At 44.8% G+C, this 18,078-nt stretch overlaps 1 protein-coding gene and 1 pseudogene across 1 annotated transcript; one reads left to right on the plus strand and one right to left on the minus strand.

The window, feature by feature from the left end:
• Nucleotides 1–6,897: 6,897 nt before the first annotated feature.
• Nucleotides 6,898–9,440, minus strand: LOC128566497 (HIG1 domain family member 1A, mitochondrial-like; annotated as a pseudogene).
• A 2,755-nt stretch (nt 9,441–12,195) lies between these two features.
• LOC128566606 (PRELI domain containing protein 3A-like) lies at nt 12,196–13,063 on the plus strand. Its single transcript, XM_053563506.1, has one exon. It carries the CDS (start codon nt 12,196–12,198, stop codon nt 12,709–12,711), a length of 516 nt encoding a protein of 171 aa, XP_053419481.1. The 3' UTR covers nt 12,712–13,063.
• Nucleotides 13,064–18,078: the final 5,015 nt, after the last annotated feature.

Raw genomic sequence — 18,078 nt, forward strand, 5'->3', positions numbered from 1 at the left:
ACTGAGTGGTCATTCAAATCAGGCCAGCTCTACACTCTGGTCATTTGAGGGTGGAGAAAATAGTCAGTGTGGATGAATCCCATAATAGTCATGGAGGCACGGAAGGTGACAGAGAGAGGGACAGTGCAAGAGGGAGAAAGAGTAGCACTGACTGATGTAGGGAGAGGCCCAGAGAGGAGGGCAGACTTCCCTGAGTGTCCACCGCCTGCCAGGCACATGCCGAGTGCCGGCAGGCCACTGCTGAGCTGGCTGGACCCCTCCTCGCAGGGCCATGCACTCTGGCCTGGCAGGGTGGGAAACAGGTGAGGGGACAGGAAGATGAAGGAAGGATTCCCGAATGGCAGGCAAAGTCGGCTGAGCCAACAATGTGTGTAAGAGGCCCCTTCCCACCTGGGGCCTCTCAAAGAGGATGTGAGGAGGTAGACCCGGAGGGAGGGTCTTTCTTCACCTGCTTTGCCATCCTTCCTCTCAATCCCCAAACCTCACAGATCTGCCCACTTCAGGCAGTCCTTGGAACCATTTCAGGAGTCACACAAGACCCCATCTCTATCCAAAATAGAAAAATTAGCGGCGTGTTGTGGTGGGCACCTATAGTCCCAGCTACTTGGGAGGTTGAGGCAGGAGATCACTTGAGCCCAGTATTTTGAGGCTGCTGTGAGCAAGGCTGAGGCCATGGCACTCTACCCAGGGACGACAGAGTAAGATTCTGTCTCAAAACAAATTTCTAAGGTGTGAGGGGTTGGTTATGGCGATTAGCTGTGAAGGTCGAGTCTGTCCCCACCAGGCTGCCTCATCCACTAGGCCTAGGTGAGGGGCTTGGCCTGTCACCTAACCTCTCTAAAACCTGCTTCAAACTTGCTTCATCACAACAATACCTACATCCAGTTATTGAAAAGAAGCAATGAGATAAAAAGCTCTTTTCCCGGTGCCTGCTTCAAAGTGAACATCCAGGCAATGGCAGCTCCCAGGTGCTATTATTGCCATCATTATGGCTGTGACATCCACTGCAGGGTAGGGTCCGGGAACATACAGCATTTACCGGGAGACTGAGGCCCCCACCGCTCAGAGCAGCAGTTGGCAAACTACCCAGGCAACCCCGCCTGCAGCTTGTCTGTAAATGATGTTTTCCAGAACACAGCCTGGCCCATGGATGTACTGTCTGTGGCTGCTTTGACACCAAACAGCAGTTGAAGTGGTTGTGACAGAGACCATGGAGTCCACAAAACCCAACATACTCGCCACCTGGCCCACTACTGACAACATATGCAGATAGAGTGGGCTGAGCAGGGTTCGCCTGAGATAGCAGGGGGACCAGGGAGGGGAGCACTCGGGGACCCTTCCAGGGACGGAGGACCGTTTCCTCCTTCCGGAACAACCCCTCGCCCACTGGACCTTCGCTTCTCTGTGGCTCTTTTGGCTTCATGCGATGCAGCAGGGCCCTCCTCTCTAACACTCCTTAAGATCCTCTTTCTTGCTGAAGTTTTCCAAGCACCCCTCGAATCACACCCCCTTCCATCTGTCTCACTCCCCAAATTCTCTAGGTATAACTGTCACTCACAGGCACTCATAAACCTGACTGCACAGAACAAAACCTTACCCGGTGAACAGCCATGACACAGCGCGCACACCTGAAGGGTGAGAGAGGAGCGAGGACACGAGGCAATCCGCCAGACAGCGAAACGAGGAGGCTGCTGCTTACTGAGTGCGGCTGTCTCGCTGTGTTTTGTCGAGCATGGAACTCAGGAAGCATAGCAGCAGTGCGGGGGAAAGGTGGAGAGGAAAAAAGAGAGCAATAATCCGACTGTGTCAGAGACGGGTGGCTGGCAGAGGCGGCCAGAGTGATCAGAGGGGGCGGAAAGCAGAGTCGGACAGTGCCCCGAGGGGCTGGCGTGGGGAGAAACTGGGCCGAGGGACAGTGATGACGTACCAGAAAGGAAGGAGGGTAGCCGGGCGCTCAGCACAGGGCAAGCAGCTACCAGAGGCCCGGAGGGACTTGCGGACGAAAGTGACAGCATAAGGGAAGGCTGCTATTTATGCTGTCGGGAATAAGTCAAGGAAGTCTGAAATTGATTTTTAGAAAGGCATTAATAAAAAATGTTGAACATCATTTAAAGTGAAGCCAGAACATGCATTTCCTCTCTTGAGAATGATCTTTTCCTTTCCTAAGTCTGCCTGATGTTGCTGGGCTTAAGACTCCTCTGGAAACTTCTCTGACCCTCCTTCCCAGAGGAGTCTGACTCCACCCACCACACTTCCCAGGACAATTTACTTTGGGGTTTTTCTCCTTAGACAGGTGGGCGAGCCTGTGTGAGCTGCTCCTGCTGAGAGGAAGCTGAGGCCCAGAGGGTCTTCACAACACACCCCAGAGCATCCAGCCAGTAGCAAAAGGAGTCTGGATTCAGACCCAGATCTGTCATGACCCCAGAACTTGAATTCATTCTTTTCCTTTGTGCTGCTACCAAAATAAGTTTAAAGAAAATTCTTAGTAAATTCTCACGAAGAAATAAATGTAGGGAAAGGTAGGTGGGTAGATGAAGCATGTATCTTTGAAAAGTCGTTCTTGGCTCATTATCTGGAGGCTGTGTGGTCTCTTGGAAGCCACCCCAGCCATTCCATCTCCCACCAATAATCTAACTAAACTGGTGAATATGGTCTCTGAGCCTCTATTCCCTCATCTGCAATAAGACCAATAACATCTGCCTTGCAGATCAGGAATGAAAGTCAGGTGCCATAGTTTAATTTCAAAAGAAATCCAAGGCCAATTATTGTACTGAATCCTTTCATGACCTCTGAGTCAGTCAGTCATTTCTTTTTAAGTATCTATTAGGTTTATGGCATTAGGGACACACGAACACAGTTTCTGCCCTCAAGGAACTGACATTTTGATGGGAGAGACAGGCAAGCTCCCAGGCGATTGTCACGCTGCTGGGACACACCAACAGAAGTAAGGTACAATGAGTCCTTAAATTTCAGATCTATAGAAACTGAAGTGCTCCTTTTTGCCAAACTCAGTTCTCTGCTTTGCACTCAGCAGGTACTGCTGAGCACCCACCCAGTACTGACATCTGACTCCTGCCACCTCATGGGCCAGGGGTCTTGGGGCATTCAGACACCTAGGAGCTATGAGAGAAGACCCCCGGCCCGCTCTACACACAGCAGCCTCAGCCATGAGTCATGAGCCCCTGAGCAGGACAGGGCTGGCTACACACACAGCAGCAGAGCTTGGACAGGACCCTTCTGCCGGCTAGAGAGGCCCAGCTGGGAGCGGCCCCCCAGGGCATAGCGCAGAGCACACCTGCTACCCCAGCCCGGTCCACACTCTCATCTCCCCACTCTTGGTGTCCTTCTGACCTGAGTTCTCTTGCCCTCAGTTCTCAGCAGCACTTGTCAGGAGGGGAGTTCCCGTGTTGGAATGTCTACAGACGTGTGTACATTTCAAAGACATTTATCGGCAGAGGCCTGCCTCTGTACTCTGCCCAAGTTCAGGAAGTCAGCAGTAGCAACCACACAAATGTTGCTTTCAAAGCTATTCCTGGTGGTTATAATGATAGTGATAGTGACAGCTGCCTTGTTTTGAGTCTTCTCTGTTAGGGTCAGAGATAAGGGTTTCTTGGATAAGCATTTTATACTTATCGCAACCCTATGAGCCAAGTTTTCTATTGTCCTAAAGGCTTTCCAATCCTAAACAAACATGGGCTTGGAAAGAGTCATCAAACCACTCGCTTCAAGACACACAGTGACTAGGTGGTGGGGGGTAGGGTTGTGATTCCATAACCAGTGGGTTTAACCCCACTTTCTATGTCAATGCCAGACCCAATTCTGTATGAGCTAAGTGGTCCCAACGATGCATCTGCTGTTTGCTGCTCCCTCTGCCTGGAATGCTCTCCCTCTGATATCTGCGTGGCTCCCTCTGGTGCCCTACATGAAACCGCACCTCTTCCTCCGTCTTCCCTCATCCCTTTGATCATACCTGACATCATATCATGTACCTATTATTTGTTTATTGTCAGTCTCCCTATGAGACCATAAAGTCCTAAATGGATATATTGCATGCTAATGTGAATTATGTGAAGTTGAAAAGCCACATAAAATGTGAATAAAGCCTCACTTGGTTTGCAAAATTTGAAGTGGGTCAAATGTTTCCAAATTACGAGAAATCATCAAGAATCACACCATTTCAAATCTGGTGGGACAGGGTGATTATAAGTTCTACTTATGCTGTTATCCAGGGTGGCCTCATTCTACCTGAAAACCCTGGGTTCAGGACACCCTGAGCTAGGCTGTTGTTAAACTTCAGAAACCCTTGAATGATTCAGAGGACTAGTATGCTATTATTTTATTATTCACTCACATTGTAATTTAGAGTATTTTTTGGTGCCTATAAAAATGTCACCCAGTGCTCACTGTGTGCTAGAGGTACATAGTATAAACTTCACCTGGGAATCATTAACTTTGGAGCAAAAATTAGATGTGACCAAGAAGAACACCCTGAGACCGTTCCCTGTTAATTTGGGGGAAAAGGCTCCATAAAAATTAGAGCCATAGCCAAGAAATATAAAGCAACATATGTACTTAATAATGGTTAAAGACTTAGATGCTTTAAGAAGTCATTGCCTTGCTACTTTGTATTTCTTTCTGGCGGGAAATCGGTCTTGAACTGTGAGACTCAAACACCACTTCTAGAATGTGATCACCACGTCCTACAGGTTTTGAAGTTGGCCCTTGTTTGCAGCTCCCAGAAATTCCTGAAGCCTCACTCCTCCCTGGCAGGTTTGCTGCAGGAGAGGTGACCCAGCATGTGAAGTCCTGAGTGTGGTTCTCTGGCCTGTCAGCCCCCAGTGGACAGTTCCCCAGACACCCACAGCCAGCCCTTTTGTTTCTTCTCACCTTGAATGCAGGGGTTTCCGTCAGCTACCCAGACTGAGCTTATACAAGGAAACATCTAGCCTATGCAACAAAACCACAGATCACCCTGAATTGATGATAGGCCATTTCGTCCTCCTTTATTCCTAAACTGCTTGTCATTGGCCTGTGCTAACTTTGAGTCACCTCTTTCAAACACAGAACAAAATGCCAGGCAATATGGAACTGAACCTGAGATAAATGCCAACAACTCTGTTAATGCAGTCACAGGAGGCCACGGAGGCCAGCACCCATTCTCCCTCCTCGCATGAGTCCTGCCGTGGTCCTGGCAGATTTCCTCCTCCACTTGGGTGGTACACTCAGCAGGCAGGCGTCAGGGCTCCTCAGCCCTCTCCTCACAGCCACAGACACCTAGAAACAGACCCAGGCCACTGCTCTTCCTCCTAAGCTCTGGTAATTCAGAGATTTTAAACTCTTATCATTCCAGCAATAGCCACAATCCTTGCTCCTTGACAACACAAAGACAGCCAGTCCCTTAATCAGTCCAGGCTCCTCCCGGTATTGCTTCCTTTCCCTACAGTCTAAACCCTTGCTGAGCTGTCATTCAAACCGCGCTCATCCTGGGACTCTCCATCCCTCCGTGTTCTCTTTGCAAACCCATCCTGCTTGCACTCTGACTCGACATAGTCAACTCTCTGCCTTATGTTCTCTATCACACACATGCACGCACGCACACTCACACACACACACACACCCCTAGGTTTCTTTCTTTTTTTTTTTGACATGTTCACTTACCTTAATAATAATACACATACCATGTTATCACCATGGAATGTAAGTTTAGATAAGACGAGAGAATTTCACAAGGGTAATAAAGCATTCTGTAGTATATCAGGGTTTGTGTATAATGTCCAGCCAAACCAGCTTGCTCATGAATCACTAATCACCCCCATTATGGGCAATCTGTTTAGTTTAATATTTCTAATTCTTACAGAGAAAATAAATACACACACTTTAAAAAATTCTTCATTTACCTTTACATTACTGCATAAAATACATAATCTCTAGGTTACATTTAAAAATTATAACAGCAGCAAAAATATAATTTTGCAATTACAAAAGAGCTAAACTAGAATCCATAATTAAGTTATTTTCGTGTTTATAATTGGGATTCTGAAATAAATACTACCACTATGCAGCTCTGTTGTAGGCTTTCTAGGTTTGGTTTAAACGCATACACTTTCAGTTGTGAGAGGCTTTGCAAATCATATTCCATGCACTATTTTTTGAGACAGAGTCTTACTTTGTTGCCCTAGGTACCGTGCCATGTCATCACAGCTCATAGCAACCCCAAACTCTTGGGCTCAAAGCGATTCTCTCGCCTCAGCCTCCTCGGAGGTGGGGCTATAGGCGCCCACCACAACATCTGGCTTTTTTTTTTTTTTAAGAGACGGGGCCTCGATCTTATTTGGGCTGGCCTCGAACTCCTGAGCTTAGACAATCCATCCACCTTGGCCTCCCACAATGCTAGGATTACAGCGGTGAACCACTGTGCTCAGCCTATTCCATGCACTTTTAAAAAAGAGTTCTATAAAGAGGCAATCAGTCCCCAAAACTGAAGTACTCAAGGAGTTCACAAGGCAGGCAGAAAAATGTTAAATTAACAGGGGTAAACAGGACCCTCCACATTTTGCAATAAACTGTGAGTACTTCCATGTTGGTGGGCTGTCTTTTTTAGAACTAATTTCATTTAATGGTTTAAGATGGTGGACATTGTAACATCATCAGGTGCATTTAGATGACAAGTTTCTTTTTGTGTTAACTTGATTCCCCCTGCCCCCATGACCTAATTAGTGAACTAGTCACTAGCAATTTGGTCACTAGCCAAATCAAGCACACAATATGCAGGAAGCCAATATGCAAAATGTCGTATTATTGTCTGAATCCATTCAAATAACTGATTTTTGACACAGATAAGTAACATCAATAACTAAAGCAAACTCCTCCAAGCAGACCAAGACAGCAGCTCTTCTTCTAAGGTTTAGGTTTTGCTCAAAGTTCCCAAAATAGTCCGTACCAATACCAAGAGTCATTGCTCCCACAACAAAGCCTTGGGCTGCCACACGCATGTGGATCAGATAAAGGGATTGGTATTTCCCCTGCTCTTCAATTTGTATAATATATATGCAACAATTGCTGCAAAACCATCCATTCCAATGGGGACAAATGGTGCCTCTTTGCTTTTCAGATAAGTTTGGATCCTTGATCTTCATCTTATGAAAAAAGAGAAACATCAGTGTCGATTGATATAATGATTGAAGAATCTTCAAAGAGTGAGAGAACTCTAGTTTTCTTAAACTACAAGGGAAGCTTCTTGCTAGCTTGGGTTTGCTGCCACCAACAATCTATGGCCTCCCTCCCTCAACCCCGCACTGCCCGCAGCTCTTACCACTTGTCTCTGGTCACCTCTCTCAGAAGTTAACTCACAGGCTCTCCCATCTTTTCAGGAGCCCTTTCCATCAATGCCCCCGGCCTTCCCACTCCACACCACAACTCCCTTTTTGCACTTGTTTGACCCCCCAGCTAGCCTGGCCTCTTCCTTCTCCTATAGCACTCAGCCCCACAAGTCTCCTGTGCTGAGGAGCTCATCCCCTACCCTCACTTTTCAAGTGTAGGAGACTGAACAGCCCCCAGGGATATCAAGTCCCGACCATTGCTGGAAACTGAAAATGTTAAAAGAAAAGCCCTTTGTAAGTGTTATTACAGATCTTAAGATGAGGGCATTATCTGGGTTATGTGGGTAGAGCCCAAATGTCATGACAAGGGCCCTTATAAAAGGGCAGAGGAGAAGGCCATGTGACCACAGAAGAGATGGGAGCAATGTGGCCACAGCCCAGGAACACCTGGAGTCACGAAACAGTGAAAGAGGCAGGGCTGGACACACCTCTAGAGCCCTCAGAGGGAGCGTAGCCCCACCAACACCTTGACTTTAGACTTCTGACCTCCAGAGATGTGAGAGAATACATTTTGGTTATTTTACTATGGTAGCCACAGGAAACTCCTATGGCAACTTCATTTCGTCAGCCAGCCCTCTCCTCTACTCTCAGTCTCTCCCGTGACATTTTTTTCCCTGCCACCTTTTAAACGTGGCCAAATTTCCTACTGTTAACAACAAACAACAAAAGCAGTAACAGTTTTTAATAGACAGCTGCCACCATGCCAAAACTGGCAGAAGTGTTGTCCATCCTCACTGCCTACACACTTCACCTGCCACTCACTCTGAGTCCCCTGCAGCCAGTGCTCCACTCACTGCACTGTCCTCATCTGGGTACCAGAGACAGTGGAAGCCAAGGGACACTTTCCATCTTTATTGTACTGTCTGTCTTAGCAATCAAAGACCAAAGTTTTAACCAACTCTGGTCCAACAGCCTGGGAACGCCCAAGGACAAGAACAGTTTCTCATTCACTTTTGCATTCCTAGGGCTTTTCCTAGTGCTGGGCACATGGTACTCTTCAAATGTTCCATGTCCCCAGGGTTGTGATCCAGCAGTGGTAAATGCAGAGATGAAATATGGTGTTGTCTGAGCACAGTCTGCTCAGGGAACCAGAGCACAGAGGGCTCACAACCCAGATGGGCAGGAGGGTGGGCAGGGGAGCTTCCCTCACTGGGGGGACAGTGCCACAAGAGACCTGGCAGTGGGAGAGAGTGTGTGGTATTGGAGAAGGCCAAGGAGGTGGCTACAGGGAACAGTCAAGAGCTGGGAGGTGGCTGGGGGGAATAATGGGAGCTGAGGAAGGAGGGAGACTCTGTCCATCCTGCACTTACAGTATTGCAGTTGGCGCTCAGCTCCAGAAAGCAAAGACAAATGACATGCAGACTCTGCCAACCAGCCACGCACAGTCCAGGCCGTGACGCTGGTGCACAGACAGGAAACGGGAGAGGGGTCAAAGGCACCTAAAGTACAAGGGCATTTGATAGGTATTCCAGAACTTTAAAGAAGATAGCCTTCTAGGCAAACAACAGTCTTTTCTTGATAGTTTCTCTGAGCACAACAGAATTAAGAAGACAAAAGGAGTCATGGAAAAGAGGTCTGATTGAGATGAAGCTATCACCTGCCTTGGGGGTCAGAAAAACACCAAGGTTTAACTCTCTAGCTAGGGGGCTCTGGCAGGATTCTTTAGGCTCAGCTTTCCTTAGCCATCAAAAGGACCTGCTTTCTTAGGAGTAAAGGGCCTGACGCCAGAAAGACACAAGTTGAGGAGAGCTGTTACAAGGGTCTCACAGATCCTCAGGTTCTGCTTCTGCCTAGACCAAGAAGGGTGATGAATACTCCAAGAACTCATTGACTTCAGACTTAAAAGTAACTGATTTTAACATCGCCTTGGAGTTGCCTCCAACAAAGATGTGCTGAACATGCAAACCACATAGATAAGAAGTCCCGGAAGAGAGTGGAGGTTTGAACTGTGGGCATTTTCACTTCTTATCCCTAGAGCTTCTCTCAAAATTGAAGAATTTCAGCCTTATATAGTCTCCGGGAGTTATGTCACTTTGGTTAGTACCCGTATTTACCAGCCATTTTTGATATGAAAATTTAGCTGTGGGCAGTGTCTTGCACTTAATGATGCTTAGTAAATATTTGGGCGGAAGGCATGTATTCTCCACACATTGTACTTTGGAAACAGATGACTGCTGGGGCTGGTGCTCTCACATTTCTTCAAAAGCAGGAGCTGCTGCTGCCCAATCCAGGGTTATGCCAGGGTGTGACCATTCCCAGAGCAAAGACTGCCACCTCCTCTAGGTCCCTTCTCACCCCACCTTGTGTCCCAGGAGAAGCATATACTCTATGGAGGAAAAACAAGTTCTACATCCTTGGGAAAACCACACAAGGAATGAGATAAAATGTCGTACTTAATTGGCCTATGAACTCTCACAACCTGTTTTTCTACTCTTTTCTGTTTTATAAGCATCTGTCAAAATTGTGTCCTGCTGTGATCACCAGCAGCTCTCAGGCCTGGACATGCCTTCCAACATTTGCACTGTCCTGTTTGTAAAGCCTCCTCCCCCACCACCCCACTTCTCTCTGTTCACTCAAAAAGCTAATACAGCCTAAGGGCGTTTAGGTACTTTATTTTACAAATTCAAGACAGGGAAAAAGGCCTAGTGCTGTTAACTTGCCAAATAATTTCTAAGTATAGAAAAGAGGCATGCAGGCATATTCTCTTCTCCAATACCTCCAACCTTCAAATACCATTCAGCGATAGGAAAGGGAAGGATGAAGAGAGAGAAATAATAAGACAGTGAATGCAATGAAAGGGAATTTAGGTCCTAGGGTGGAAATGTGGTTTTGAAGTCATGTCTGCAGGCTAAAGAGGAAAATCTCTGTTACTCTTTTTTACCCCAAAGATAATTTACTGAACATACAGGAATTGGGACCAAAGCCCAGAAAACCTTAATGAACTGGGGGTGGGGGGTGGGGTGTTAGATGCCATATTAGGCTTAAGATATGTGATGATTAAAAGCAGCCAATAACGGCAAGACTATAGTGGCTGATTCCATACCATTACCTAAAGGAGAGCAATGATTCAAATGACTTTGGATTTCCCATAAAAAGCTATAGGAGCAAAATGGGATGGGTATGTCTTCAAAGTGCTGAAAGAAAAGGAACTGTCAACCTAGAATTCTATATTCAGTAAGAAGGTAAGATAAAGATGCTCTCAGGTAAAGAAAAAGAGAATTCATTGCCAGAAGACATGTTTTGGAATAATTACTAATAGGAGTTGATCAGAAAAAAAGAGAAATAATATCAGAAGGAAATTAAAAACCTCAGGAATAAAGAAAACAATAAAAATGGTAAATAGCTGGGTAAATACATGTATAATAGACTATTCTTTTCCTACTGAGTTATTTAAACCATGTTTGACAGTTGAAAGCTACAATTATTGTTGCAGGAAGATGAGGCCCAATGGAGAGAAAGAGCACCCAAACACCATGTTCATAAGAGGAAGGGCTTTAGTCATGGGCCGGGAGCTTACGGCACAGAAGAATTCCAAATGGCCACGCTCCCCAACTGGCTTGGTCTTTCCCTTTTGATCTACAGACAAAAAGTTCCAACCCATAGGCACCTTTTTTATTGGCCAATTTGAATTAAGCAGGAGATGCTATTCCAGCCCCCACAGAACTACAGGATTTCACAGAAGTGTAAATTTCCAAGTTCCAGGAAGTTCAGTATATAAATTCCCAAGAGCTGAGTCACCATGGAGAGGACCCTGCAGGTGTATCCTTGTGGTCTCCTTGAGAAGACCTATTCTCCTAGACTCTTCTTGGGTATCCTCTCTCATTATAACATTGTCTGATGAGTTTTTTAATGTATATACATATAATACTTAAGATATAAAACAAGCATAATAAGAGAAGTGGGGTAGGTAAAGATATCAAAATGGTGGTAAGATTTTTACATTCCAATTAAGCTGTAAAATACTGACTGATGTTAAGTAGATGGTGAAAAGTTAGATATTTACACTGTAATCCCTAGAGCAATAGGTAAAAAATATACAAAGAACTATGCCAAAATAATAAATAAATAAAGTCACTAAAAAAAGGAAATAAGCTAAAATGAGGAAGAAAAGGAGAAAAAGAAGAAAGAAAAACAGAAAAAAGAATCAAAGAACAAATAATAAAATGATAGGCCTAAATGCAAGAATATTACCAATTAGATTAAATACAGATGGTCTAAACACACCAAGTAAAGACATAGCAGGGCGGCGCCTGTGACTCAAAGGAGTAGGACACCGGCCCCATATTCCGGAGGTGGCGGGTTCAAGCCCAGCCCCGGCCAAAAACTGCAAAAATAAATAAATAAATAAAATAAAAATAAAATAAAAAAACCATTAAAAACAAAAAGACATAGCAGAATAAATTTTCAAAATTTGGACCCAACTATATGTTATCCTTAAAAATAGAATGATATAAGTAAAAATAAAAAGATAAAAACTGAAATACCAAATCAAAGAAAGCTAAGCATGTATATTAAAATCAGACAAAGTAGACTTCAGAGCAAAGAAAATTATCAGAGGTAAAAATAATTACATAATGATAAAAAGGTCAACTAATCAAGAAGACATAATGATCTTAAATGTGTCTACATTTAACAACGAAGCTTCATAATACAATAAACTGGTGAAATTAAATGGAAAAATAAACAAATCCACAAATATAGAGTGTTTAATACACCTTGATTAATAAACAGAACTAGTGGAAATTCAGCAATGATATACCTGACCAATACCGCCAACTATGTCCAGTTGACATTTATACAAGAGTACACAAAGCAGATGAGGATCTGGAGCTCCGAGCACGTGTTCGGCCACCCGTGGGACACGGTGGCGCAGGCGGCCACACGGAAGTACCCGAACCTGATGAACCCGAGCATGGTGGGCGTGGACGTGCTGGACCGCCGCGTGGACAGCCGCGGGCGGCTGCACAGCCTGCACCTGCTCAGCACCGAGTGGGGGCTGCCCGGCCTGGTGGGAGTGATTTTGGGGACCAGTAAGACTTTAACGTACATCCAAGAACATTCTGTGGACCCAGCAGAAAAGAAAATGGAACTCTGTTCCACCAATATCACGCTCACAAATTTGGTGTCGGTTAATGAGAGGCTGGTGTATACACCTCATCCGGGGAACCCAGAACTGACGGTGCTCACCCAGGAAGCCATCATCACCGTGAAGGGCATCAGCCTCGGCAACTGCTTGGAAAGTCTGACGGGCAACACAACCTCGTCCAATGCGAAGAAGGGATGGGCTGCCATCGAGTGGATAATCGAGAATTCTGAAAGTGCTGTCAGCTAAGGAGGCCGCACCAGCACCTCTGATAAGCAGCAGTACCTGTGGCCTTCATTATCCTGATAACTCACCAAAAAAAAAAAAAGGAAGAAAGAAGAGAAAAGAAAAAGGAGAAACAGAGAAAGAAAAAGAAAAGGAACCAGAAGGTTTAAAGAAAAAGAGAGAAAACCAAGTCTGGTTGTGGTTGGCTGGCCCAGTCTGGGAGAGGTGGAATCTGCTGGAACCAGCCATGATGTGATCAGAGCCTCCCCATGGTGACCTCCCAGGACACAGTGGCCAGGGCGCAGCTGGAAGCTCTAGTGTGTCCCAGAGCCAGACAGTGGAAGGAGCTGGGCCGGCAAGGGAAGGGCCAGGCAGGAAAGCCGGCTGGAAAGCCAGCTCAAAGCCAGCGCCTGGGACATCCTTGCCCCTGTCCAGCCCCTCCGGCTATTTCTGGGTGGATTTTTCCTGTGCACTCACCTGGCCCCCCTTGGCAGGGGCTCTGGCTCTTTTTTTTTTTTTTTTTTTTTTGCCAGTTCTCGGGTTTGCTAAGTTCCGTCTTTCTTTTCAGATGAGCCCCCAGCACCTCCCTCCGCTCAGCCCCTCGCTCAGCAGGTGTGTCTGCCTTGCCACCCCTTAGCAGCCTGCCCTCTCTCTGCCCCTAGGGGCCTCTGTGTCCTCATGTGTTATTCACACTTATCTGCAACCTTGGGGACCGGGGGTTGGGGGTTGGGGGGCGCTTTGCCGGCTGGGCTCACTGTGCAGGGCCTCCAAATATCTTTTCTTGAGAGCAGGTCAGCTTCTCCTGACAAGACTCCTCAGTGTTTTGGGGGAGGGACGGGGACCTGGGGGTCTAAGTGCCCTTTCTATAGGCTGTGAAGCAGCCCCCTCCAGCCTGCCTTGCCTTGCCCTGCCCCAGGGACCCCCACCCCCACCCCCGGTGTCATGCGCAGTCCCTGCTGTCCAGCCCTGTGTGGTTGCTGATGCCTCGGCGTTTCTGGTTTGTGTTCCTGTTTTCTCTTTTTGATTTTGTGGGCATTTCAGGATAAGGGCAAAAGGTCTTTTGTCCACCATCTGTAAATCAAAGTTGTTTAAAACAACATTAATTTTTTGGCTCCGCGCTCGTAGCTCGGTGAGTAGGGCACCAGCTACATACACCAAGGCGGGTGGGTCAAGCCTGGCCCGGGTCTGGCTAAACAACAATGACAACTGCAACCAAAGTCCCAGCCACTTGGGAGGCTGAGGCAAGATAATCACTTAAGCCCAAGAGTTTGAAGTTGCTGTGAGCTGTGACGTCACAGCACTCTACTGAGGGTGACAGAGTGAGACTCTGTCTCAAAACAACAACAACAAAAACATTATTTTGTTTTAAATATAAAGGCAGCCGATGTTTATGGTTAAAGGAACAGGAGTCTGCTGAGGGTAAAGGCCTCCCCTCCCTCTGCCGGCCCCCTTTTTTACAAAGCCTTTCAGAACTTCTCTTTGTATCTGAAAGTATGTGTCTGGTGTTTTCTTTTCTTTTACTGAACACAGAGAGGATCTGTTTTGTGTCTTTTTTTTTACTTTTAAGCAGAAAAGTCCCTCTTGAGGATTATCCGTTTGGCACCTAATTCTTGATTTTGGAAGGCAGTGAGGGCTCCTGCTGCTGACCCTGGACGTGCTCACTGCTGCCCCTGTGGGGCGATGGTCCGGGTGGGACCCCATGGGTGAGCCTCTCAGGCATGCATCTCCCTGTCCGCCGCCTGCAGCATGTTCTCTAGCAGCAGCTCCCTGACGTGGGAGGTGCTGGTCTGACACCCAGGCAGCCTCCTGTGACCCTCTGCAGTGGCTATGTTAAAATGTGTTTTTGGAAGACATCTATCTACATTTGTTAGGGCAAGGACAGTTGTTGGTGTCAGTGACCAGCCACTTCACTGGTGAGCAGTCGGTGTTTTATTCTTTTTCCTTTCCATTACAAATAAATTAAAAAAAATTTTTTTCTTGAGGTAGTCAATAAACTAAGGAAGCAGTAGTAATTATTTTCAGCATTTGTTTAGTGTAAAGTTGTTTGGCTTTGTAACTTCTGGTTTGGTTGCAAATTGATTCAGTATTCATACAGCTCTTTCTATTGCTAATTCACAAAAGGAGATGTTGTATGATAAAGTGTCATGGAAGCAGTTTAACGTTGATTTCTAATTTGAGAAAAGTCTACCGTTCAACTTTAACAACAGAGAATTGTTTCATCATCTTTGAACACTACTGTCACGTCCATGTTCGGGGCATCCCTGCACTTGGAAGAGAAATCTGCCAGGGCAGTCTCCTGTCCTGGGAGGCGCGGGGGCAGAGGTTCTAGGACTGAAGGCCACGTCAGGATGAGAAGGGCCTGCTTTCTGCAGTCACTCCCTTCTCTTTACATCCTAGCAGGAAATATGAATACACTGTGGGAGCAAAGAAATGCTAGGGCACTGCCTGCTGCCCCTTGGGACGGGGGCCCTGTCCCTACAGTGGGATCTGCAGATATGCTACAAGCAACTGGTGTTGCGAGACAGCAGGTACAAGGGCTGTGACCTGTGTGTTCGTCTTTCCAGTGCTGTTGATGTTTGTTGACGTCAACACAAACATGTGGAGACTAAATGTTGCTATTTGAGATAAACAGGTTGTGGTGTGGTTTCCTTTCTGGAGAGGATGTGCGCTCAGATCATGAGACCTAAGATAAAACAAAGTATTTTTAATATAGTCAACTCATCTGAAGTTTTCTTTTTGAGAGGTAGACTTAAGTTCATTTGTTATTCTTTCTTAAAAGATGACGTCTTGCTCTGTTGCCAGCGATCAGTAAAACTCAGTTCGCCTTTGCCTTGAGTTTCAAATAAATGCAACCCATTTTTCACTTAAAAAAAAAAAAGAAGAGTACATAAAGCAACAGCAAATTTTACATACTTTTTAAATGTATATAAAATATTCACCAAGATAGATTACATCTCAGGTCATGAAACAAAACTAAAACAATTAAAATCCTACATACTATGGATTATAATGGAATTAAATTATAAATAAATAACAGAAGAATAGGATAGGCTTGGTGCTCATAGCTCAGTGAGTAGGGCACCAGCTACATACACCAAAGCTGGTAGGTTCAAGCTAGGCCCAGGCCTGCTAAACAATGACAACCGCAACCAAAAAAAAAAAAAACTAGGATAATGTCAAACACATGGAAATTAAGTAACACATTTCTAAATAATGGGTCAAAAATGAGTCTCAAGAAACATTAGAAAATATTTTGAATTGAACAAACATGAAAATACAGCATATCAAAACTTGTGAGATGCAGCTAAACCAGTTCTAAGAGGAAAATTTATAGCATTAAAATGCTTATATTGGGAAAGAAGAAAATTCTCAACTAAATAATCTAAGCTTAACCCTTGAGAAACTAAAGGCTAGGTGCAGCGGCTCATTTCTATAATCCCAGCACTTTGGTAGGCTAAAGTAGGAGCATTGCTTGAGGCTAAGAGTTTGAGATCAGCTTGGGAAGCCTAGTAAGATCCATTTCTACAAAGAAAATATTACAAAAATTTAGCTGGGCATAGGTGGGCACACCTTTGTAAAAAGTCAACCGATCATTTTGTGTGGGTCTATTTCTGAATTCTCTACTCTGTTCCATTGATTTGTGTCTATCACTTCACCAATACCAGCTTGTTGTATTTACTGCAGCTTTACAGTAAGCCTTTAAATTAGGCAGTGTGATTCCTCAAATTTCATTCTTTTGTTTCAAACTTGTTTTAGCTATTTTAGTTTCTTTGCCTTTTCATATAAGTTTTAAAATCAGCTTGTCTATATATAAAAAAAATCCTACTGGAATATATACTGGAATTGTATAAAATCTATAAATCAGTGTTGGAAGAATAGACAACTCTACTACATTCTGTCTTGGAATTTATAAGCTTGTCATGCCTTTTATATCTTTAGGTCTTCTTTGATTTCTTTCATTTGTATTATATAGTTTTCAGTATACAAGTCCTACACATGTTTTGTTAGATTTATCCTAAATTATGGATGACAGATAAAGTATAGCTTGTCTAATTACATTTGAATTTTATATAAATAAGAGAGAAATGTTAGTACATAAATTAATAAAGAAACAATTACGATGAGATAGGGAGGGACTGAGCTAGAAGATGGAAAAGAAGCTACTTTAAGCAGCTTGTTCAGGTAAGGTTGCTCTCAGAAAGTAGCAGGAAACTCACATCCTATAGTTGTGATGGTGAAGTCCTGACCCTATGGCTTGAAGCCTGAGGATTATCTTTGGAAAGCTGAGAGATGTAGGATCAGTTGGCCAAAAGGAGAAACAAGTGCAAAAAAAAAAAAGGCATAAATAAAAGAAATGCCAATTCATGCAACTGCAATCAGTCTAGCATGGGGGACTGGCCCCAGCACAGGCCCTATTCCTATGGAGTATATTAGGTAAGAAAACTTGAATACTTGCCTTTCTGGACAGGAAAAAAGATTCCATTTTAGCAGTGAAATGTGATGTGGAGACAAAAATAGATGAAAGATTTTATACCCTGAGACATTACTATATTTCTCGATAGCTTCCAGGGGTCTTATGGTTGAGTCTCTGAGGTTTTCTAAGTATAATATCATATCATTGGTAAAGAGTGGAAGTTTGACCTCCTCTGTCCTATTTGGATATGCTTGATATCCTTGTCTTGACTGACTGCATTGACTAGGACTTCCACCACTGTGATGAATAGCAGTAGTGATAATGGACAGCCTTGTCTGATTCCAGTTCTAAGTGGAAATGCTTTCAATTTTACTCCATTCAGTATGATATTGGCTGTGGGTTTGTTGTAGAGGGCTTCTATCAGTTTAAGAAATATCCCATCATTGCTTATTTTCTTAAGTGTTCTTATCAGAAAAGGATGCTGAATTTTGTCGAATGCTTTTTCTATATCTATTGAGAGGGTAATACGGTCTTTGTATTTGCTTCTATTTATGTGCTGAATCATATTTATAGAAACTTCTTCCAAGAAGACAGATGAATGGCCAACAAATACATGAAAAAAATGCTCATCATTCCTAGTCATCAGAGAAACGCAAATCAAAACCACCCTGAGATGTCACCTACCCCCAGTGGGAACAGCCCACATCACAAAGTCCCAAGGCTGCAGATGCTGGTGTGGATGTGGAGCTAAAAGTAAACCTTCCATTTGATTCCATAATCCCATTGCTAGGGGACACACACACAAACACACACCATGGAATACTATTCAGTCATAACAAAGTTGGAGACTTTACATCTTTTGTATTTGCCTGAACCATCTCCTTAGTCAAGTATCTCAAGAATGGAAAAGCAAGCACCCTATCTACTCAACACTAATTTGAAACCAGCAGGTGAACAACTAGAGGCCCACAGTAGAG

Source organism: Nycticebus coucang, chromosome 15 (assembly GCF_027406575.1).
Source record: "Nycticebus coucang isolate mNycCou1 chromosome 15, mNycCou1.pri, whole genome shotgun sequence".
NCBI lineage: Eukaryota > Metazoa > Chordata > Mammalia > Primates > Lorisidae > Nycticebus > Nycticebus coucang.